Source organism: Heteronotia binoei, chromosome 2 (assembly GCF_032191835.1).
Source record: "Heteronotia binoei isolate CCM8104 ecotype False Entrance Well chromosome 2, APGP_CSIRO_Hbin_v1, whole genome shotgun sequence".
NCBI classification, from domain to species: domain Eukaryota; kingdom Metazoa; phylum Chordata; class Lepidosauria; order Squamata; family Gekkonidae; genus Heteronotia; species Heteronotia binoei.
The window spans coordinates 175,866,655-175,891,607 of NC_083224.1; the positions used below are offsets into that span (position 1 = coordinate 175,866,655).

Sequence of the window (24,953 nt, forward strand, 5' to 3'; positions counted from 1 at the left end):
GCACTTGCTCCTCCCAGACTCAGCTTTTCCTCCTCCTTCCACATGGTCTCCCAAACAAACTTTTCTTCTTCTCTCCCAACTGCACTGTAAGTTGTAATTTTTTTTTTCGGAGTGTAAAGGTGGGCATGGGGGAGAGGTTTGGACCTGGACAAAACAGGGCTCCAGCAACAGGATTTCAGGGCCAGTTTTGAATTTAAAAATAAAATAAAATAAAGGGCACAGAAGAGGATTTTCCAGGGGGAAAGACTTGCACAGTGGAGGGGTGGAGAATAGAAAGAAGCAGAAAAGGAAGGAGCTAAAAAAACAAGAACAGAAGCCTTTCTGCAGCATATCCTGGAAAGATGCCAGCCTCCAGGTGGGAGCTGGGGTTCCCCTAAAATTACAGGTCATCTCCAACCTACAAAGATCAGAAGTGGACAAGAGCTATTCTGTGCTAATCTCCAGGGGAACTGAAAGGATAAGGTATTTCTCTGTTTTAGAACCAGTTTGCTATGTACAGTCATGCAACATATCAGAGCCATGCATAGTTACAAATGTTTAAAAACAGCCTGTTGTGAAGAATATTTTCCAGCTATGCAAATATGTCCTTGATGGCCCACAAGCCTGTTTAAAAGGTGGACATGAGACATATGCAAAGAAATAGTTTTTCATCTTGGATTTGGCTGACAGAGGTGCTAAGAGATTTCTTTATGCCAGTTATGGAATTGCTTTGGGACTGTTGTTGCTGTGAATCCAGTTGTGCCTTCCTTCTTTGGCAGCCTGTAATAATTCCTAGCAGGGATCATTTTGTAGAAAAATAGGTGATGGAGCTCATCCAGGGATTGTTATGTAGCTGCACTTACTATTCAATGGACAAGGAATGTAGGTGGGGAGGAAGAAGGGGAACCCTCAGAAAGGTTCAAAAGCTGTGCTCCTGTGAGCTCCTGCTGAATTCAAGGCCTGATTCTGAGACATTTGTGAACTGATTACAAAGCAAAATAACATCCAGTGGATGCTAGTTGTTCAAACCAGCAGCTGGCACTGTAAAGAAGAGGGGCTGGAGCGCCCTATGACAGGAGTGGCGAATGGTAGCTCTCCAGATTTTTTTTTGCCTACAACTCCCATCAGCCCCAGCCAGCAAGGCCAATGACTGGGGCTGATGGGAGTTGTAGGCAAAAACACCTGGAGAGCTACTGTTGGCCACTCCTGCCTATGACTCAGGGAAGGAGATGTGTGAGACACAGTTATACCCTCAAGTTTTCAGTTGACAGACTTAATTTGCAAAGTAAATAAATTCAGTAGTATTTTTAGTTATATATCATAGTTAAGATGCAGGCAGTTTCTGCTAGGAGAATAAAAGTATCAAAAGGCTACCTTCCACAGAAAAGAAATATAGGAACTCCTGGCCACTGGCAGGGAATAGGGGAGTTGGGTTGCCATATCCAGATGAGAAACTTGTGGAGATTTGGAGAGGAAAGGCACCTCAGCAGGGTATAATGTTATACGGTTCTCCCTCTGAAGCAGCAGTTTTCTCCAGTGTGTAGTCTAAAAATGAGCTGTAATTCCAAGGGATTCCCCAGGTCCCACCTGGAGGCTGGCATCCCTAGGTTCATACAGTTTTCTGTTGTGCATTTTGCATAGTGTGAAGTGTGCAGTTCAGTGCATAGAATCATTGAACCTTAGAGCTGGAAGGGCCTCCAGGGTCACCTAGTCCAACCCCCTGCACAATGCAGGAAATTCATGAAGAAGTTAACAGAATCAACATTGCATGCGTCTCTTTCCTACTAAAGTCAGTGTAAAGGGCTTCATTTTTGGCAGAACTTTTATGCCATGCTTTAGACAAGGGGTGGCCAAACTTGTGTAATGTAAAAGCCACATAGAATAGATGTCAGATGTTTGAGAGCCACAAGACATGAATGTCAGATGTTTGAGAGCAGGAAGGCAGGCAGGCAAATAGCTGAGGGGAGGGAGAGGTGGAAAGAAAGCAACTTTAAATGCATTCTTCAAGCCACTGGTTGACTAGGCTTGATTTAAAGAGAGAAATGCCTTCTCCAAGTCAGCTGACAGGGTGGTGTGGGCTTTGACAGCCACACAATATGTGTGAAAGAGCTACATGTGGCTCCTGAGCCACAGTTTAGCCACCCCTGCACTATACTGTTTTTGAATATTTTACCAAGTAATTCATTTGCATTGTTCTCCACTTCAGTAATTGTAGTCCTAATACATTGTTTATTAAAGGCTCTTGCTGTCTGATTGAATTGCTTTTCATTTTTTGTATTCTGTCCTGAGTCTCTGTGAGGAAGGTGGGCTATAAATGAAGCTGATAACAATACTAATGTTATATGTTGGATAGCCTCTACCTGTGTGTTGTATGTATCTTCTTAACTTAGTTGTGGAGTATATGCAGAAAGTATTCTGTTGGCATTATTTCTTGTTGTTAAAGCACAATCTGATGGGCAGTATAATTTTCAAATTAACGCTGCATTTTTGTGGTGGTGAGGGTTTTTTTTGGTCTGTTTTGAAGCTATGAATTATGCTTGGTATGTGTGCTGAGTGAAATGTATCTGCTGGAGTTCCCTATTGCTGCTTAAGTCACACTCTCTTCTTTTGGCCTGCTTTGTTTTCTGCTGAAATTTGACCTTCTTTAAAAACAAACCAATCCAGAGTGCTTTGGTTAGGTTATTTATTTTGGTACAAGTAAATACATGTTTTGCTATTTCGTCTATAACTCTCCCCATCAGTAAGGTTTTACAGCATCCTTGGTGCTTTATGCAAAATTTTTGTTATTTTTTCACAGGCAGGAGACCTAAAAGTCTAGAGCAAGGGTGGCCAAACTGAGGCTCAGGAGCCACATGTAGCTCTTTCACACATACTGTGTGGCTCCCGAAGCCCCCACTGCTGCCCCATTGGCCAGCTTGGAGAAGGCATTTCTCTCTCTAAATCATTTTTCCAAGCCAGCTGGCAGCTTGGAGAATGCATTTAAAGTTAAAGTTGCTTTCTTTCCACCTCTCCCTCCCTCATCCAGGGGTTATTTTGTAGAAAAAAAGGTGTGGGAGCTCAGTAGCATATCTCATTTGTGTGTGCCCTGGAATCTGTGTGCAGTGGGGAGAGAACTGCCCACTGCATACAGACCCTGGCTGGAGGTTCAGGTGCTGTGCTCCTGTGAGCTCCTACCAAATTCAAGCCCTGCCCCTATCTATTTGCCTACGTGCCTGTTTCAAACAGCTGATGTTCATGTCTTGTGGCTCTCAAACATCTGATGTTTATTCTATGTGATTCTTAGCATTAAGCAATTTTGACCACCCCTGGCCTAGAGATAATGTAAAATGGGGGAAAGGTGGGGGTGGGAAGTTATATACGACAGTATGTTTGAAGTTTGGGGGTGGGAAGAAGTTTCTTCAGAGGAAAAGGCAGGTTTGGGAGAGTGCCCATAAAGTGATGTCAAAGGAAGAAGTGGGGTTTTAGTGGAGTGTGCTGGAAGTGACATAATTGAATGAGTGGAAGTGACATCACTTGATCTTTGACCTGGAAGTGACATCACAGAAAATGACATCACAGAAGTCTCCTGGCTCCACCCCCAAAGTCCCCAGATATTTGTTGAGTTGGATTTGGCAACCCTATTGATAGCCCAGGCTAGCTCAATCACATCAGATCTCAAAAGCTAAAGAGAATCGGCCCTGGTTAGTACTTGGATAGGTAACCCCCATGGAGGCCCAAGGTCACAACACAGAGGGAGGCCATGGCAAACCGCCTCTGTTAGTCTCCTGTCAAGAAAACCCTATGGGGATGCCAAAAGCCAGCTGTGATTTGGCAGCACTTTCCCCTATCAATGCTGCTGGAATTTCCATGTTCTCTAAGTTCTATGAGTAGTTTATTTAATTATAAGATCTGCACAATCCTGGTTCTCTTTGGCTGTCTCAGGGAAGGCTGGGGTGGGTGGGTGTGTCAGTTTATTATTCTTTGGAAGAAGTCCATAAAAGACAGCCAGACTAGGAGTCAGAAATTTCAGCATCCAGGCCCAGTGCTTCAGTCTTAGTCCTGATGCTTCTCTCATTTTCTCAGTCAGTCTATCAAGCAGAGTTTTATCCTCATGTTCATTCTTAGTGTTCAGGGCATCTCACATGGTTCTTTCAGTTTCTGGTTCAGTCTCACAGGAATAACCCAGTGAGGTAGGTGAGACTGAGATGAACTGGCCCCAAGTCAACCAGCTAGGGTTGCCAAGTCCAATTCAAGAAATATCTGGGGACTTTGGGGGTGGAGCCATGAGACTTTGGGGGTGGAGCCAGGAGAAATCAGGGCGGAGCCAGGAACAAGGCTGTGACAAGCATAATTGAACTCCAAGGGAGTTCTGGACATCACATTTAAAGGGACTGCACACCTTTTTAAATGTCTTCCTTCCATAGGAAATAATGAAGGATAGGGGCACCTTCTTTTGGGGCTCATAGAATTGGACCCCATGGTCCAATCGTTTTGAAACTTGGGGGATACTTTGGGGAGAGTCACTAGATACTACACTGAAAATTTGGTGCCTTCCATAGGAAATAATGAAGGCCAAGAAACTACCGGAAAGCTTTAATGAAGCTAAGCTTATCTCCTTCAGCATGCTGGTCTTCTGCAACGTGTGGGTCTCCTTCATGCCCACCTACCTGAGGACGAAAGGGAAGGCTATGGTAGCTGTGGAGGTCTTCTTCATCTTGGCCTCTGGTGCTGGTCTCCTGGGGTGCATCTTCCTTCCCAAATGCTACATTATTTTCCTGAGGACTGATCTCAATAGCAGAGAGCACCTCTTAAGGAACAAGAAAGATACAGGAAACTAAATGTTTGAATATTCTCCACTTGCTCCAGTTTCAGTTCATTATAGCTCCTCGTGCAGGTGGTTATAATTTTCTGAAGAATGCTCATTAAAAAATTCAACTGGAAACTCCAAAAGAGACTCTGATTAAAATATGTATACTTTGTTTTATTCTATTCAAAAAGGTAGATATCAGAACTATAGAGCTATAGGTTCATTACATAATATATAGAAACCTTACTTTAAAATATAATAATAACACTACTGAGCACTATCTTTAGCTCTCTAACCAATTTCTCCATTTCCACCACCACACTATAAACCTGAAGTGAAGTTTCATATTGCCATACTTTTTCAAATTCTAAATAAATAGAACCATCTTTCAAACAAATTTCAGTATCTGTTTTTGCATATCTTGATAACCTTTGAGATTATTCTAATACAGTGCCTTTAATTTCCAAATATCTGCAAATTTAAGAGCAGACCAACCTTTCCACTTCCGCATGTACTGGTATATTTTGTTCATAGTCCATGTGAACCATACTTCATGCAAGCACAGTCCCAAAGATGGTGCCAACAGGTTCTTTCATTCTTCTGCCAGTGCCATTGTCACATGGCCCCAAGTCAACCAAGTAAAAAAAAAAGGTAAGGGTAAGTCCCCTGTTCAAGCACCAGTCGTTTCCGACTCTGGGGTGATGCTGCTTTCATGTTTTCATGTTTTCATGTTTGCAGACTTTTTATGGAGTGGTTTGCCACTGCCTTCCCCAGTCATCTATACTCCACCCCCCCAGCAAGCTGGGTACTCATTTTACCGATTTCAGAACAATGGAAGGCCAAGTCAACCTCAAGCTGGCTATCTGAACCCAGCTTCCGCCAGGATTGAACTCAGGTCATGAGCAGAGCTTAGGACTGCAGTACAGCAGAGTTTAGGACTGCAGCTTTACAACTCTGCACCAAACCAAGATTTTTTTATCTGTATAAAATACCATATAGTCTAGATATTATTCCCTTAATAGGAATTGAGTCATGATATAGGAATTTTTTCATATCCAGACAATAATAGGTGGATGGGAAATTTATATTTCGGTGTATTGATCAAATTGTTTAGTTGAAAATATTCAGACTGTAGTAATAAGATCTTATAGTCATTTTGTAATTTAACTTTTTCCTATAGTTTCTCCTTTTGATGTAACTACCAAGCTAAAATCATTTAAGTGTGTATTGATCACCGGAAGAGAAGACTTAAGGTCTGCTAGCTATAAGACCATGTCATCCGCAAACAGACTTCCTTTAAAATGCTTACAAGGCTCATCCCTGATCGCATTTGCTAGAGGCACAATTTCAGTTAAGGTAAGAGTGGACACCCTTTCCAGGTATCCCTAGTCATACAGATGTTTTGTGAGTTTGCTCTGTTTATCCTTATGATGACTTTGGGAGAAGAATAAAGAGAATAAGTTACGTTTCGATATTTGTCACCAAATTTCATTGCTTGAAGTAATGATTTTTTATGTGTTTCTACTGTGTTGATCACTTTTTTGATGTCTAAAAAAAAGACAGGATATTCATTTTCATGTTGTTTACAGACATGAGTTATATTTATTGATTTCCTAATATTATCTGTCATATCCCAGTGAGGAATTAATCCAGGTTGTTCTAATTAAGTATATTCTTCAATTATTCTGTCTTGATGCAAATAATTTATAACCATGATTCAATAAAGAAATCAGGCAATAAGAGGGGAAACAAAGTGGGACTAAAGTGCTTATAAAACTTTGACTAAGATAATAAACACTTTTGAATAAAAGTGGGGCAGTCATTCAATAAGTTGATCTTTTGCAGTCAAGTAAATGGATGTTGCAAAATAACTTCAATTTCATTATGCACACTCTTCCAGTATTTTTTTTTAACATCAGGGCAGTTGCACTATAGCTGAAAAAAGGATCCCTTTGCCTTCCCACACTTTCAACAAATGTCATGAGGATCTCTTGAGACTTCAGCCAATTATCCCTGATCCCAACATTTAATGCTACTTAGAAACCCTATAAAATGCTTTCTCCCATTTCTTTGGTGAGATGTGTGGTGAGATCAGTTTCCCAACTAGTTTCACAATTCTGCTTTAGCTCCCCTTCTTCCTTAAGAGCTGCATTCATTTTTTTACCAAAGCCATTTATAATGACTCTGCTTGCCCAATTTTTTCTTAATACCATTTAATAACTGAACCACATTTGTAGTACTTAATAATGACAACATACCATTTCTCAGTTAAAGATATTAAAATATGGGGATTTGTCCTGAAACTCTGCTAATCAGTACCTCCAATTTGAAAAACAAAACAAAACACCCCTTCCATCTCAGATCAATGAATCTTACTAACCCAGCTTGAATCCACCAATCTAAATTTCTACTCTTTGGCAGATTCTGAAGTTCTTTGGCATATATTCAAGGTTCTAAAAGAGAGTTTTTAAGTCCTAACCTTTTAACACATATCCCAATATTAAACCAACACCTCCATTAACAGTAAGTCTCCAATAAACATTTGTTGGATACTAATTCAAATCTTAACTGTCCTATATTGACTCTAGCTGGGTTCAAATTTTCTTTGCTGCTAGGTCAAAAAGTACAACCTTTTTCTCCTCTTTCCATTCTGAGTTGTGGTGGGAAACACCCACCCCCATTTGGGAATTTACAACCCTAGTTCCAATCTCAGCCATCAAATTGGTATCCAATAAAGGGACCTTTCACTTTTGAAAGCTTAAATCCCAAATATCTCTTCAGTCTTTAAGTATTAGGCTCCAATCTAGCCATCAAATTGGGGCAAATCACTTTGGACCGCCCCTGGATGCCATTTTGGTTTTTGCTATTAAGATCCATAGAGGTCTGAAGTTCAGGATCTGGCAGCCGAAGTCCAACCCGCTGAGTCTGTCTGCCCCATGGAGAAGCACAGAGTTACACAAACACATCTGTCTCTGATTGAGGTGCAAATACAGCCCAACACTCTTGAGATGTGATTTCCTCTCTCCTCTGAAATTAGCAAGATCACAGTAATTCTTACTGAGCCCTTGATGTTTTCTATCTATAAAGCTCGAAATAAACAATGTCCAGAACAAAATATGTTTCTATTAAGCATGTCATATAGACTGGGTGTTTCCAAGGGAGTTGGGAGGGCAATGAGCACACTGACCTCATATGCTTCCTCCCTACAGTCTGAAAGTCTACACAGTTGACTGCAATTCAGGCTCTATGAAGTAACTGGTTTGCTGATCTAGGAAGGAAAATTTCATGGAAATGGTACTGATGTGGGTGCTGTTATTCTTTTGGCTCTTGCTTCAATCTGAACACAGTACACTGAAGATCAACTGCCTCTTGATCAGACCCTTTGAGCTCCAAGAAGCATATTACAGTCCAGGAGACCTCCTGGTTGGTGGGATTTTGCCCCACTTCAAGACTACAGTTACACGTCCATCCTTTGAAAAACCTCCCCGAAACATCCATGCTTTACGGTAAGTTTTGCTTGGATGGCTGGGATGCTGTATTTTCAGTCTGAAAAACAGAAAGAACTATAACTAGCATAGAATCATAGAGTTGGAAGGGACCTCCAGGGTCATCTAGTCTAACCCCCTGCACAATGCAGGAAATTCACAAATACCTCCCCCTAAATTCACAGGATCTTCATTGCTGTCAGATGGCCATCTAGCCTCTGTTTAAAAACCTCCAAGGAAGGAGAGCCCACCACCTCCCGAGGAAGCCTGTTCCACTGAGGAGTCGCTCTGTCAGGAAGTTCTTCCTAATGTTGAGCTGGAAACTCTCTTGATTTCATTTCAACCCCTTGGTTCTGGTCCTACCTTCTGGGGCCACAGAAAACAATTCCACACCATCCTCTATATGACAGTCCTTCAAGTACTTGAAGATGGTGATCATATCACCTCTCAGCCACCTCCTCTCTAGGCTAAACATGCCCAGCTCCTTCAACCTTTCTTCATAAAACTTGGTCTCCAGACCCATCACCATCTTCATCGCCCTCCTCTGGACCCGTTCCAGCTTGTCTATATCCTTCTTTAAATGTGGTGTCCAAAACTGAACACAATACTCCAGGTGAGGTCTTACCAGAGCAGAGTAAAGCGATACCATCACATCACATGATCTGGATATTTCTGTTGATTCAGGCCAAAATTGCATTTGCCATTTTAGCCACTGCATCACACTGTTGACTCATGTTCAGCATAAATATCATACAATTATGTTCCTCTGCATATATCAATAAAAATTCTTAACAGATGGTCTGTATTCATTTCAGAGAACATGAGAGGAACAACAATGCAGCATGTAGTTTGCTAACTAAATCTCTACTCCTTTCACAAATTCTAAAACCTAAATCCGGTTTAATCCTGGTACAAGGATGAATGAGGCATATTCTTAAATGAATACAGACCATCTGTTGAAGAATTTATATTGAAATGAATAATTAAAAGATCCCAAGGTCTTCATCATAGACTTTGTGAACTTCTGAGACACCTCCATCGATTCATGAGCGCCTATGTCAACGTTTAGAATTGTTTTTCCATTTGTACAATCTGGGGAATGTGCTGTTGATAATTCTATGTGCGGAAGAGCATAATTGTGTGATATCTACACTAGTGACAGTTCTTTCTGTCTTTTGGTTGGTGTTTACATACCATGACTTCTCATTTAGTAATTTTCAGTCTGGACAGCAAATTCCACTGTAACTTCTAGAAACAGGTGCCTGTGTTAAAGAGCAGTAGGGAATAGGAAATGTTCTTTATGCAGAGAGCGATTAAAATGTGGAATCTGCTGCTAGGGGATCCAGTGATGGCCACAGGCATAGACAGCATTAAAAGGGAATTAGATTCATGGAGGATGAATCAATCAATGACTACTAGCCATGGTGACAGCAGGGAAGCTCCACATTCAGAGGCAGCATCTGAATCCCAGTGTCAGCAGGCAACATCTGGGGAAGGCCTTGGACTCTCTGGCCTGTAGTCTGCCCTCCAGAAAAAGTGGTTGGCCACTTTGCAAGACAGGATGCTGGATTAGATGGACCACTGGTCTGATCCAGCAGGGTATATCACTGCAGCAATTTAGTTATTAGTACCTTACTGCAAACATAGCTGATATAAAATAATGTACTATCAGCTGCTAAGCTATGATAGCTAAATGGATCTTCCACGGTGAGAGGCAGTCTACCCGTAAATGACAGATGCTGGGGAGGGTGATGGCAAGAAAGGGTGCTTTTCCACCTTGGTTCTCTCTCAGAAACGTGGTGCTGTAGTAGACGGACTCTTGGTCTGAGCCAGTTAGAGTCTTCTGAATGTAGCAGTGCTCTGTGTGAAGGGGCAGTGCATTTAAAGGCAAAGATTTGATGAATGGACTTAAAACTAGTCTTTACATCTACAGGGTTTTCTTTCCAAGCAATGGTGACTGCAACCAGAAGGTCTTTCATTGCAGTCCTTGTTTTGCCACTGACCCATCTCATGAACCTCTTATTGCAGTCCAGTGGCCAAAAACTATCAACAAATCCTGGCCCTCGTATTTGCCATTAATGAGATCAACAAGGATCTGGCACTCCTCCCCAACATCACGCTGGGCTTCCGCATCTTTGAGGACACCTACTTTGCAAGAATGACCTACCAGGCAGGCCTGTCCTTTCTGTCCGGGGATCAACTGGTCCCTAACTACAGATGCAGCAGACAGGAGAAGCTGCTCTCTGTGATTGGAAGTCTCTACTCCAGAATCTCAATGCAGATGGCCTCCCTCTTGGCCCTCTACAAGATCCCACAGGTAAGAGGACATTATTATGGGCAGTGATGGAATTCTAGCAGGAACTCATTTGCATATTAGACCCCCCCCATGCAGCCAATTCTCCAAGAGCTTACAAAAAAAAGCCTTGTAAGCTCTTGGAGGATTGGCTACATCAGGGGTGTGTGGCCTGATATGCAAAGGAGCTCCTGCTAGAATTCCACTCCTGATTATGGGGATAAAAGTGTATGTTTGGGGAGTGGTGTGAACATATAGGGGAGGCAATAAGCTTGCTGATGAACAAATATGAGTGGGGAAGCAGGACCTTCAGTAATATATTTGCTTTGCAGCAGGGTCTTTTTTGTAGCAGGAACTCCTTTGCATATTAGAACACACATCCCTGATGTAGCTGATCCTCCTGGAGCTAACAGTAGGCCCTGTACTAAGAACCTTGTAAACTCTTGTTCTGGTTAGAACTAGAACCCTTCAATCAGGGTGAGAAGAACAACTGAACTAGGAATGCGACCTTAGAGCATGGAGGTTGGGGTGCCAAGATTGGAGCCTGGATGGGTTCCAATTGAACCTAACCAGTTCACCTAAGTTCCTTCAAGCCACTGATGTTCTCTGAGCAGTGAAAACGTACTGTGGATACATTTGCCTAGGTGAGTTCCCTTGGAAGAGACTTCCACAGGGTTTTAATTGTCAGGAAAAGGATTGTAAAAATCTCATCAAGGTTGAAAAGCTCTGACATGTCTACCACCATCGCTACTCCAAGTCAGCCACACAATGAGTTCTGTCTGGAAAGAAAGCAAAGGCACTGTTTAGATGTTGGTGGGTTAAATACAAAGGAGAAGAACTGACAAGTACTGAGTAAGATTTGGGAAGTGGCAGACATGTGCTTATACAAACACAAGAGAGGCCATGTTGGATCAAGCCAAGGACCCATCCAGTTCAACGCTCTGTTACACACAGTGGACCAAAACCCAGTTGCCATCAGGAGGCCCATCTGCAGGGCCAGAACTCCAGGAGCCCTCCCACTGTTGCCCCACAAGCACCAGGAATATAGAGCATCATTCCCCAGAGACAGTGTTCCATCTATACCTTGTAGCCAGGGCTTTTTTTGAGCAGGAATGCACAGGAACGCAGTTCCGGCTGGCTTGGCATCAGGGGGTGTGGCCGAATATGCAGATGAGTTTCTGCAGGACTTTTTCTACAATGTTCAGTGATGTCAGGGGTGTGGCCTATTAAGCAAATGAGTTCTTGCTGGGCTTTTTCTGCAAAAAAAAGCCCTGCTTATAGCTAATAGTCATTGATGGACCTCTGCTTCATGTGCTTATCCAATCCCCCCTTGAAGCTTTGTTCATGGCTGCCAGCACTTTCCGTGTCAGGGAATTCCACAGGCACACATACAGTTACACGCACAGTGTGTCCCAGAGCAATTTTTTCATTTCTCTTTCTCAGAAGTAGTGCATGGCTAAGTTGGCTGCATTGCTGAACCCAGTGACTTCGTTGCCTCAACCACTTCAGCTCAGACTGATCAGTGGACCCCGAGACAGAAAGATCTAGCAAAATAAATTATTTCTTGAGAAAGAACAGGAAAATCCAGTCACCATAACATGGGATTGCCTCCACAGACCTAATTCTTGTGGACAGGCCTCGGATTCAGGAGAAGGTCACAGGAGCACTGAACCTTTCTGAGCGTTCCCCCTCCTCCTCTCCACCTTGTCCATTGAATAGCAGGTGCAGCTGCATAAGAAGAAGAAGAAGAAGAAGAAGATATTGGATTTATATCCCGCCCTCCACTCCGAAGAGTCTCAGAGCGGCTCACAATCTCCTTTACCTTCCTCCCCCACAACAGACACCCTGTGAGGTGGGTGGGGCTGGAGAGGGCTCTCACAGCAGCTGCCCTTTCAAGGACAACCTCTGCCAAAGCTATGGCTGACCCAAGGCCATGCTAGCAGGTGCAAGTGGAGGAGTGGGGAATCAAACCCGGTTCTCCCAGATAAGAGTCCGCACACTTAACCACTACACCAAACCAGCTCTCCCTGGATGAGCTCCACTACCTATTTTTCTACAAAGCGACCCCTTCTTGTGGAGCCCTGAAGACAACTGTACAATATTTAGAAATCTGTTTTTCAACTAAAAGTCTAATTTCTTTCTTTCCACCAGCTTGGTTATGGCTCATTCAATCCTATTCTTAAAGAGAGGGCCATATTTCCTTCCTTCTATCGGATTGACCCTAGTGAAGTCCCACAGTACTGGGGGATCATCCGCTTACTTCTCCATTTCCATTGGAACTGGATTGGGATTGTTGCTCCAGATGATGACAGCGGTGAAAATTTCATCCAAGCCCTAACACCAATGCTTGCCCAGAACAACATCTGTGTTGAGTTCACTAAACGGACCTTGTCTGAAATCTCAGTGTACTATACAAATATACATGATGATAAGAATCTAGTTCTATCCCTCATGCAGGCTAAGGCCAAAGTGGTTATTGTCTCTGGCGATTCAAATTCCATACGGAATTTAATCCTGCCCTTTTTAAAATACAGAGTAAAGTTTAAAATATCTCTTGAGAAGATCTGGATTGTGACGAGCCAGTGGGAATTTGCTGCAGTGGGCTCCTCCTTTCTCTGGAAGGGTGTAGAAGTCTTCCATGGTGCCCTGTCGTTCAGAAGCCACACAAGTGATGTGCCAGGATTCCATAATTTTCTCCGGACTTTAGATCCACGCCAGCCCCAGGGAGATGTCTTTCTTAAAGAGTGGTGGAAACTTGTATTCACATGTTTCTTTAAAAAACCAAATGGTTTTTCTGGTGGCCCTAAGAACTGTACAGAGAAGGAGGAGATTGAGACCCTTCCACTGTCTGTATTCGAAATGAGCATGACTGGAAATAGCTATAATGTTTATAATGCAGTCTATTCTGTGGTACATGCCCTGCATGCCATGTACACCTTTGCATCAAGATTTGCAATGATGGGGAATTGCAAGAGGCCCCTGGATGTTCAGCCATGGCAGGTAACCTCCTCCCTATGCTATGTGGCCCTTGTGTCAAGGAATGGACAGCCCAGAACATGTTAGCCAAGATGGGGTGACCCATCCCAAATAAACTAAGCAATCTGATGTGCTGCCTTTCATGGCTTGCCATTTCTTCAGCCATAGAGAAGGATAAACAGCTGGCACTGGGTTGTTTTCCTTGTAAGAAAAAAGCAGCAAAAATTCCTCTTATAACTCACGCTTTTTTCAATGCCAGAGCCAACCCAGCTTCCTCCATCTCTTAAACAAAGCAATCTCTCTAATATCCTTAACTGCCCTTTCTGGGCCTTTTGGAGTTCCTCCCTTAACAACTGGTGGGGGACAGGGGGACTTCCCAGGAAAAAGAAGAAGACATAGGCCACATTCCTGTTGTTGCAGAGAAGTGATGTCATCAAGCTGTGATGTCACTGCAATGCTCTGGTATTTGGTTAAAACAGTTTATACTATAGAATTTTTGCCCAAATATGAGAGCATTGCCCAGATATCAGTGGAATGATGACATCACTTCCCTTGTTATGCTGGTAAGGTGCTGTGAGGCAGCCAGGGTCAGCGAGCAAAGGGTTCCACTTTGAATCTTGTCACACCTTTATCCAGTACCTCAGGAGAACCAAAATTATCCTTGTCAGAAAAAAATGATGGCATGGGTAGTATTTTTAAGATAAAAACAAGAATAAGTTTTATTATTTACAGATAGGCTGGTAAGGGAGGTTTGTAATAATATCAGAGGTTTGTAATATAAAAACTGTTGGCATGCAGAAAATCAAACTAATACATGAACACCTTTTGTTGGCAAGTTGTTATTACATATAAACATTTATTTATATGCTAGGTTGAACTCAATGTTTTCCTCAACTGGATAACACTTTTAAATATAGATATTTTAGAGATGTATTTGGCTTTTTTAATCTCCACACATTATCTCACTCTTTGAGAGAAGACTGACTAGACCAGTGTCAGAACTTCCCGCCACAGACCCTTTCCCCTAGCAGACTAGGTACGCTCTTGTTTGAAGAGCTATACTCTGGACTCTGACACTTTTTTTTTTTTTGCATTTTCTTACTTTATTAAAGAAAATGTAAAAATTAACAACTCCAACAAAATCTTTTACACTATACAAACTTAATACACTATACAAACTTAAACATTATATCTTTATGTTTTCTTCATCTTCATCTTCTTCCTTCATTCTTCTCTCAAAGATTAACTAAAAAGATGTATAAGATTCACTAGTTAATCTTAGTTCATTATATTAGCTTTACATTATATATTTCAAAGCAAAGTTGAGCTAAGTTATTCTACAAATAATATAATATAGCCCAGCCCTGGGACTATATGGACTGCAGGAGAACAAAACTCCACCTTCCATGGGCTGATTATACCTTGGGGGAACATACCCAGACACTTACAACAGTCCCACCACTCTCTAATACCAGAGAGTTATGCTTCCATTATAAATTGTACCCAAAACCTCATTTTTTAAAAGGAGTCAACACTCTCCTCAAAATCTCCATGATCTTCAAAAGTGCATTCACGACTTGCTTTAACTGGAGTAGGAGGAAAGTGCTCCTTCCTCTTGTTTACTCTCGATGCAGGGGGAGAGGGATTTAAAACAGTCAGCAATAATTCACCAGAGGTAGAGTTATGGGCAGTATAATAAGTTGAACCTTGTTGCACACAAAGTTTGCCCATTTGGAGCCAACGATATCTTATTCCTAAGTCCTCTTGTCTGAAGAGCTATACCCTAGACTTTGACACCCTTGAGGGCCCTTCACACTGACACCTCAAGCCCTGTGCCAAGTCCTCTTCCATGGCTAGGATCTCTGTCTGACTTCTGGGATTTTAATAGACACAGAAACCTATTGTCCCTCTCACACTGTGTGTGTTTGTGAACTTCCTTATAACCAGGAGTCTGCCCTTTGGCTCTGACTGAACTCTTTAAAACTCGCTCTGCCTTGTGATGCTTCGTGCCACAACTCTGAGAGTCTTCCCCAGAAAGCGCCACTGTTAGTCCCTTCTCACAAACAATTCTCTCACAGACAAGAGCTCTAATCAGACATCCAGCTCTGTCTCAGACTGCCCAGTCTCCAATCTCACTTAGACTTCTCAGTCTGTAACTAAACTGGAACTGAGGAGATTCCTCTCTCCTTTAACTTGTTACACTGGTTACCATGGAGTCAGTTAGCCAATCACAGTGAGTGTCTACAGCTGTCACTCACTCAGCTTTCCAGTCTATCACAGGTGGCCTGGGTATTCTTGTTTCTCCTCGTAAGTCCCCATGCCAGTCAACTGATTGGTGGTATGAGGTGGGGCCTGGTAGTAGGAGACTCAGACACCGGGGGCTGAGAACCCTAGTGCCTTGATGTCAGTTGGAAGGGGGGGGGGGATTACAACTTCTATTTCCCCTCTCGCTCCCCCATCTCTTATGGAACCTATCTGGTTCTGCAAGCAGAGTCTTCCATGATTTGTCTCATGGGGTTTGCTATCTATCACTGATTCTGCGTGGCCAGCTCCCCTCCCAGGCCTCTTGTATGGGAATTTTTCCTTTGTTTATAGTCCACCTTGTTTTGCTGAGACTCAAAGCAAACTACACATATGAAAACAATGCCATTAGAATAACAGTATGCAACACATCCACTCAACAACGCAGTAAAACCAGATTACACATTTAGAAATACATTGTTTTCATGGGCTGACTTGATTGCCTAGTGTCAGTGATGGCCAGCTTTCTATGGATTCGGCTGAAGTTCCATTGTTGTGAATTTGTGCAAGCAAGGTCATACTTAACTGAAGTGGGTTGATTTTTCATCCCTTAGGCTTTCTTACCATATAGTAAGAGAACTCCACCCATTCACAAATAAAAAATGACGAGCAGACATTGTTGGACAATATTTATTTATTTATCTATCTAATTTATGAATCAACCTGTTCTTTACTGGCACATTAGTTACTACATTATTTAAATAACTACATTATTTCAAATGGTGACAAATATTTACTACCCCACTCCGGACTGCACCATAGACTTGCAGGCAGGTGAGAAGTGGACCGAAGCAAAGATGAAGGAAGATTAGAAGGCAAGAGGAAGATGCTGGGTATGATGGAACTAGGGTTGACAATCCCCAGATAGGGGCAGCGGAAGCCCCAGTTTGGAGGCTCTCCCCCCACTTCAGGTCATCAGAAAGCAGGGGGGGAGGAAAACGTCTGCTGGGCACTCCATTATTCCCTATGGAGACCAATTCCCATAGGGTATAATGGAGAATTGATCAGCGGGTATCTGGGGCTCTGAGAGGGCTGTTTTTTTGAGATAGAGGCACCAAATTCTCAGCATAGTATACAGGTCCTCTCCCCAAAATACCCTCCAAATTTCAAAAAGATTGGACCACGAGGTCCAGTTCTATGAGTTCCAAAAGAAGGCACCCCTAGCCTTCATTTTTTCCAAAGGAGGGAAGGCATTTAAAAGGTGTATGGTCCCTTTAAATGTGATGGCCAGAATTCCCTCTGGAGTTCAATTGTGCTTGTCACAACATTGCTCCTGGCTCCACCCCCAGTGTCTCCAGGCTCAACTCCCAAAGTCCCCAGATATTTCTTGAATTGGACTTGGTATCCCTAGATGGAACTGTTGCTGTCCTCAACCAAAGGCCTAGCAGAACATCTCTGCCTTGCAGGCCCTCTGGAATTGCATCACATTCTTCAGGGCCCTGGTGATATTTGACAGAGAGTTTCACCAGGTGGGAACCAGGTCTGAAAAAGCTCTGGCTGTAGTTGAGGACTGCTGGATATCTTTAGGACCAAGGAACACTAGCAGAGTGTAACTAACGCTGGATAGCTTTAGGACCAAGGAACTCTTAGCAGAGTGTAATGCTCTTCTGGGTACATAATGGAGGAGGTGATCCCAAAGATGGGGAGGTGGTCCCAGACTGCTGAAGGCCTTAAAAGTTGAAACCAAAAGCTTGAATCTGACTTGGTACTCCAGTGGGAGCCAGTGTAGCTGGTGCAGTACAACTTGTACATGTGCTGTTTGTGGCATTCTTGTCAGGACTCATGCCGCCACATTCTGGACCAGCTGGAGCTTCTGGGTCAGTCTCAAGGGCAGGCCAGCGTAGAGCAAGTTACAGTAGTCTGGCCAGTGTAGAGCGAGATACAGTAGTCTAGATTACAGCGGCTAGGTCAAGGTGTGACAGGAAATGGGCCAGTTACATAGTTGGTGCCGATGGAAAAACACCAGCCTAGCAATATTCGTGGCCTGGGCCTCCATAGTCAATGCCTGAACTCCTGACAGATGATGCCAGAAACAATGGCATCCCATCTAGAATGGGAAGTCTATGCACCAACCCAGAGCCTCCCAGCCACAGAAACTCCATTTTTACCAAATTCAGTCTCAGCCTGCTCTTTTTAAACCACCCCACATGACCTCCAAACCCTCAGCCAGGTTTAAAGGAGCAGTATCCAGATGGCCATCCAATAATAGATATAGCTAGGTGTCATCACCATACTGGTGACATCCCAGGCCAAAGCTCCACACAAGCTAGGTGGGGGGACACATATAGAACTTGAATAATGAGAGAGAGAGGATTGTTCCCTGGGGAACACTGCATATCAGTGGGTATACTGGTGACATCCTATCCCCTAGAGCCACTTTCTATTCCCAAACATGGAGAAATGTGTTAAGTCACTGTAAGGCCACCCCACTAACACTTCCGTTGGCAAGGCAGTGAGTTAGGAGGTTGTAGTTGACAATGTCAAACACTGCTGTGAGATCTAACATCCACAGCAGTGCCAACCCTCCTCAATAATGACAGAGATCATGTGTCAGGGCAACCAGCACTGTCTCCATCCCATGGTCAGGGAAAAAGCCAGACAAGAATGGATCCAGTGCTGATGTGTCATCCAGAAAACTCTGGAGCTGCTCAACAACTGTTCTCTCAATGAGCTTACTCAGAAACGACAAGTTCAAAAGTGGACAGACCCTTTTGATCCAAACATGGTTTCTTCAGAAGTGGTACAACTACAGCCTCCTTTAAACCCTTTGGATGGAAAGCCATTCAGATGCACACATCCCTGTTCCCCAATTGCTTTCTTAATAACCAGACCCACCGTCATAAACTTCTGCACTGTCTTTAATCCAGTTGCTTCCAACCTCCATCCAAGTATATGGAGTGTGTGTCATGGGAAGTAGTTACCATCAGAGATGCCCCTAACAGAGACATAAAGATGTCACCTGGTCATTAGTGCCCACTGAGAATTCCCCCTTGGCTTTTCCATTAAGGAAACTACAAAAACCATCATCTCTTCCTGTGGTAGCCCAGACAGAATGTCCAAAGGACCAGTCCCCTAATGGTCAGGGCTGGTGTCAGCATACTTTGAGGAAGTGTAGCTGCTGGGATTCAGGGTTTCTGCTGGGGCCTGCTGCTGTCAGCCCCTCCCCCTGACCACTCCCTTCATATGCAAGTGGATAGGGACAAGACACACAGGTAGGTGAGTGGCATGCAGACGGAGAGAAGGGGAGGGCATAAGCGGGGAGCCTGATGGTGGAGGGAAAGGGGAACTCTATACCCATGGCCCACCAAAACCTGCAAAAGGCCCTGCTAGTGGTCATATAACAAGTTATGTTTCCTTAGGGTCTTTCATTTCAGATCCTTCCCTCTTTGAGGAGCACCCAATTCAACAACAGTGCTGGTGAGGAAGTGTTTTTCATTGGAAATGACAAGGGATCAGCTGGCTATGATATCCTGAACCTGGCTTTCTTCCCAAATAAATCTTCAGCTCAAATGAAAGTTGGAAGGGTGGATCCTTGGGCCTCCCCAGGCAAAGATTTCACCATTAATGCAGATGCAATTATTTGGGCTACCCAGGTAGGAAAGAAGTCACTATTAATGGGCAATGGTAGAAAAAATTCCTGAAAATTTTTTTGGGAGTATAAGATTGCATTTATAGAACAAAGGCCAGCTTTGTTCACATGTTGGTCTCCAGTTGAAATTTTTATTAAATTTAATTTTTTTTAAAGCTTTAAAAAAAGATGTTAGTCTCCAGAATGGCATACTTCCTCCCACCGAAAGCTCAGTTTTAGTAGTAGTTTTAGTAGTTGTAGTACAACATGCACATTTCCTAGAAAGAGCTGAACCTACTAAACTGGTGATTCATTTCACCATGCCCAAGAAAACCCCTTTCAGTAGGTTTTTAATGCAAGAAATCATTCCAGACTGGGTCAAGGTAATTGGGGAAAACTGCTATGTTGCAGTGTTACTGCAGTCACAGCAGCAATGAGTGCTTTAAAGATGGGCACAAGCTAAAGTTCATGGCAAATTTCATTCAGTTCGTCAAGTCAAGTTTATAGCAGGTCAACCAGTACAAATTTTTCACAAACTTTCAAGGCGTTCATGGAGGTTCATGCCGGTTTGTGAGCAGAGACAGTTTCAGACAGACTATCTCTGTTCGTTCAAAATATTGGGCGTTTTCGCACTCACCTTCAGCCGGTGCGACCCCCCTCTTCACCGCGCAGGATCTGCGCGGATTTCGCACGTAAAGCCGCGGAGCAGCCGGAAGAGCCGGAAACTCCCGGCGCTTTTGCGGCGCAAACGTAAACCGCCAAAAAGCAGTTTCCGTTTGCGCGGCTTTTGCGCCGGGAGTTTCCGGCTCTTTCGGCTGCTCCACGGCTTTACGTGCGAAATCCGTGCAGATCCTGCGCGGTGAAGAGGGGGGTCGCGTCGGCTGAAGGTGAGTGCGAAAACGCCCATTCAGAACAACAACTTGGAGGGCATGTAGAGGAGCAGCTGGTAAGGTCCCCTGTGACTCTGATTGTTCAAGCTTGCAGAGGTTTGGCTCTACGTACTCCTGAACCTCCTGAACCTGGGCTTGTTAAAACGATAGCTGAGGTGCAGGTTCAGGAGTGTATAGAATGTATCCTGTGCAGACTAGAGACACTAAACGTGGACGAAGAGGAGCATCCAGGAGCATTCTGTTTCAAATTTTGTGTCTGTAGCTTGCACAGAATCCATTCTATACACTCCTGAATATCCTTTTGACAGCTGCAAGTTCAGGAGTGTATAGAGCAGATCCTGTGCAAGTTGGAGACACCAGACTTGGAGGGAATCTCCAGATGACTTCTCTCTGCTCTCCAAGTTTGGTGAGAATTGGATTTACGGGGTCTGAGTTATGGTCCCCTCAAAGTAGGTGCCCCCGGAAAGTACTTTCTGGGAAAATGACAGGCACTTTTCTGGGGGCACTTGATATGGGGGACCATAACTCAGAGCCCATAAAACCAATCTTCACCAAACCTGGAGCGTAAGTAGAAGAAAGTCATCTGGAGATCTCTGGTGTATCTAGGTTGGTGTATCTAGGAAGCTGGGGGGAGGGGCAATCTACCACCTCATGAACCTCACAAACCAAACCAGTTCATGAAGCGGCTAAAAGTTTGTGACCTTACATGGTTCATGAACAGGACATGCCAGAAACCATGAACCAAACTGCATTTTTCCAGTTCATGCCCATCCCTAGAGAGCTCCATGGGGACTCATCAGGGTGTGGAATAACCCCACTCATTGGGAAAATCTCACCAGGTCTTCTTTCTTCCACTCAGAAGCTGCCCTCTTCCAGGTGTGTGGAGAGCTGCCTACCAGGATACAACATAAAAGTTGTCGAACAAGAGCCACCTTGTTGTTATGAATGTAAACTTTGTCCAGAAGGGATGATTTCAAACCATACAGGTAGTTCCACACATTTTGAAACCTTCAAGTTAAAGGGTCAAAGTTGCTGGACTCTGAGTGGCTCACAAGGGCTGTAAACACCGCTTAGGTTTAGATTCTGGAGTTATGGACTTACGTGAGCATTTTGAGATTGTAAAGTATACCTCAGAGCAATCGGTTTGAAGAGTTTTACACTTTGCTATTCAACACCTCCTGGTTGTCACCAGCCTGAAAGGTGTCCGATTAGCCTCGACCATGACTGGGGGGTTTCTGCCCTGGCTCTGGCCTGGTAGAAAATGCTCCCCACTCCCTGCCTGAGATCACGGCCCTGTTGGACCTTTTGCCATTCTGCTAGGCCTTCAAAATGGAGCTGTTCTGCCAGGCCTTTTGTTGAAGCAATGGGTGTCTACATAATTTACCACAGTCTCTCTTCATAGCCCAAGTTCCAAGAAACTTTGCTCAGCAGTGCTGGCCTCTGACTTTGTGTACTCCTGGCCTATGACTATCTGTTCTAATTCTTATTTTAACTGTTTAATATATTTATGTTATAACAAATCCTGTTATTAATCCAGGGCAGGAAGAATATAAATCCCCTAAAATAAAAATCAATCAATAAGCTACAGCTTTCTTTTGGAGAAGAAGAAGAATTGCAAATTTATACCCCGCCCTCTCTAAATCAGAAACTCAGAGTGGCTTACAATCTCCTTTATCTTCTCCCCCCACAACAGACACCCTGTGAGATGGGTGGAGCTGAGAGGCTCTCACAGCAGCTGCCCTTTCAAGGACAACTATGAAAGCTATGGCTAACCCAAGGCCATTCCAGCAGGTGCAAGTGGAGGAGTGGGGAATCAAACCCGGTTCTCCCAGATAAGAATCCACACACTTAACTACTGCACCAAACTGAGTCCATGCAATGTTCAGTCCTGACATTATGAATGACAGAACTGAAGACTGTATAATGTTCATCATAGTCTGTATAGGTACAAACTTTGAAACATTTTGTCTCTTCTTCACTAAATTCAATTTTGGGATATAATCGTGATAATTCTTTCTCTTCATAGATTCAAGTGGGAAGCCATGTTGGTCTGAAGCAATAGAACAAAATTTGAATCCAGTGACAACTTTCAGACCAACAAACTTTTATTCAAAGTATGTGCTTTCGTGTGTACACACACTTCCTCAGATACATTGAAATGGAAGTTAATAGTCCATACATGAAGGCAGAGGGTGAACACGAGGCAATCAAAAAGTGAAAATAGGAGACTGATGTGTAAATGTATCCCTCTTAACTGTGGAGTGCCAAGAGCAATTAACTGAGTTCCAAACAGATTGTGACCATATCATCTTAGCTTGTTATTCCTGTTTGGTCTTTGTTTCTCTTAAAACATCTTTATTATGTTGTGTGCTAATTTGCTGTTCGCCCTCTACCTTTACATATAAACTGCTAACTTCCATTTTAATATATCTGAGGAAATATGCATGCAACAAAAGCTCATACATTGAATAAAACTTTGTTGGTCTTAATGGTATCACTGGCTCAAACTTTGTGCTTTTTCTTCTCTTCTAGAACTTATTTCTGTCAGGTTTAGATTTGAACCTTCAAAGTATGACTTTCAAAAAGCTGTTTCTCTTTATAATGCATTTCTTATATAGAATTCTTTTCAGCTAAGTTGCAGAAGTAGAAATAGAGGGACACTAAAAGGATTTTGCACCTTCTCCCTCCTGGCCTCTGAGAAAATTGAGATCCACTTGCAGCCTCTGACCCACAGCATGAGAACTATTAGCTGGACACCGAATCATTCCATCTCCTTGCATAAAGGCTCAATTCAATATTACACAAACATTTGTTATGTTGTGTTGGAATTTATTAATTAGTGGTTCTTTGTTCCAGATGCTGGCCATTGTTTCCCATGTTCAGAAGATCAATATCCAAACAAGAATAAAGACCAATGTATCTCCAAGAACATAAGTTTTCTTTCCTATCAAGAGACATTGGGGATGGTGTTGGCTATTCTTGCTTTTTTGCTATCTCTAATCACAGCCCTAGTCCTGGCAACTGTCATTAAATATCGAGACACACCAATCGTCAAAGCCAACAACAGAGAACTCACCTATGTCCTCCTCAGCTCCCTCCTGCTCTGCTTCCTCTCCTCCTTCCTATTCATTGGTCGACCTTCGAGGGTCACCTGTCTTCTGAGACAAATTGCTTTTACTGTAATATTTTCTGTTGCCATTTCCTCCATTTTGGCAAAAACAATCATGGTGGTTGTGGCCTTTATGGCCACTAAGCCAGGAAACAGGGCCAGGGAAATGTTGGGGAGACAAGGAGTGAACTCCATTTTACTGGCCTGTCCCCTCCTCCAAGTTATCACCTCTGCCATTTGGCTAGGAACCTCTCCCCCATTCCCCAACTTGGACTTCCATTCTTTGTCCAAGGAGATCGTAGTGGAATGTAATGAGGGGTCTGTCATCATGTTTTACACAGCCCTGGGATACATGGGATTTCTGGCCCTGGTCAGCTTTGTGGTGGCTTTCCTAGCCAGAAAACTCCCTGACAGCTTTAATGAAGCCAAGTTTATCACCTTCAGCATGCTGGTCTTCTGCAGTGTGTGGGTCTCCTTCGTGCCCACCTACCTGAGCACGAAAGGGAAGGCTATGGTGGCCGTGGAGGTCTTCTCCATTTTGGCCTCTGGTTCTGGTCTCCTGGGCTGCATCTTCCTTCCCAAATGCTACATTATTTTCCTGAGGCCTGATCTCAACAGCAGAGATCACCTCCTAAGGAACAAGAAAAATACAGGAACCTAAATGTTTGAATACGCTCTGCTTGCTCCAGTTTCAGTTCATTATAGTGCCTCATGTATGTGGTTAAAATTTTCTGAAGAATGCTCATTTAAAAAAATCAACTAGAAACTCCAATAGAGACTCTGTTTAAAATATGTATAAATGCTTTGTTTTATTCTATTGAAGAAGGTATTGGATTTATATCCTGCCCTATACTCTGAATCTCAGAGTCTCAGTGATCACAATCTCCTTTACCTTCCCTCCACCCACAACAAACACTCTGTGAGGTGGGTGGGGCTGAGAGAACTCTTGCAGCAGCTGCCCTTTCAAGGACAACTCCTATGAGAGCTATGGCTGACCCAAGGCCATTCCAGCAGGTGCAAGTGGAGGAGTAGGGAATCAAACCTGGTTTACTCCTGATAAGACTGTGCATTTAACCACTACACCAAACTGGCTCTCTCTGTTCAAAAAGATAAACATCACAACTATAGAGCTATAGGTTCATTACACAACATATAGAAACCTTATTTTAAAATATATTAATAACACTACCAAGCCCTCTAACCAATTTCTACATTTCCACCACCACACTATAAAACTGAAGTGAAGTTTCATATGGCCATACTTTTTCAAACCCTAAATAAACAGAACCATCTTTCAATCAAATTCCAGTATCTGTTGTTGCACATCCTGGTAGCCTTTAAGGTTATTCTAATACAGTGCCTTTAATCTCCAAATATCCCCAAATTTAAGAGCAAACCAACCTTTCCACTTCTTCATATACTTCTATGTTTTGTTCATTGTCCATGTGAGCTATGCCTCATGTAAGCGCAGTCCCAAAGATGGCGTCAACAGGTCCTTTCATTCTTCTGCCAGTACAATTGTCACTGCTATAACGAACTGAGATTTTTTGATCTGTATAAAATACC

General features: G+C 43.2%; 1 protein-coding gene across 1 annotated transcript; it reads left to right on the forward strand.

Annotated features, from left to right (window-relative positions):
• The first annotated feature begins 4,523 nt into the window (after positions 1 to 4,523).
• On the forward strand, positions 4,524 to 24,048 carry LOC132567380 (vomeronasal type-2 receptor 26-like). The gene is made up of 6 exons (XM_060233055.1): positions 4,524 to 4,699; positions 8,113 to 8,271; positions 10,279 to 10,567; positions 19,195 to 19,413; positions 21,138 to 21,264; positions 23,135 to 24,048. The coding sequence occupies exons 1-6, from the start codon at positions 4,524 to 4,526 to the stop codon at positions 24,046 to 24,048; spliced, it is 1,884 nt and encodes a 627-aa protein (XP_060089038.1).
• The last annotated feature ends 905 nt before the right edge of the window (positions 24,049 to 24,953 follow it).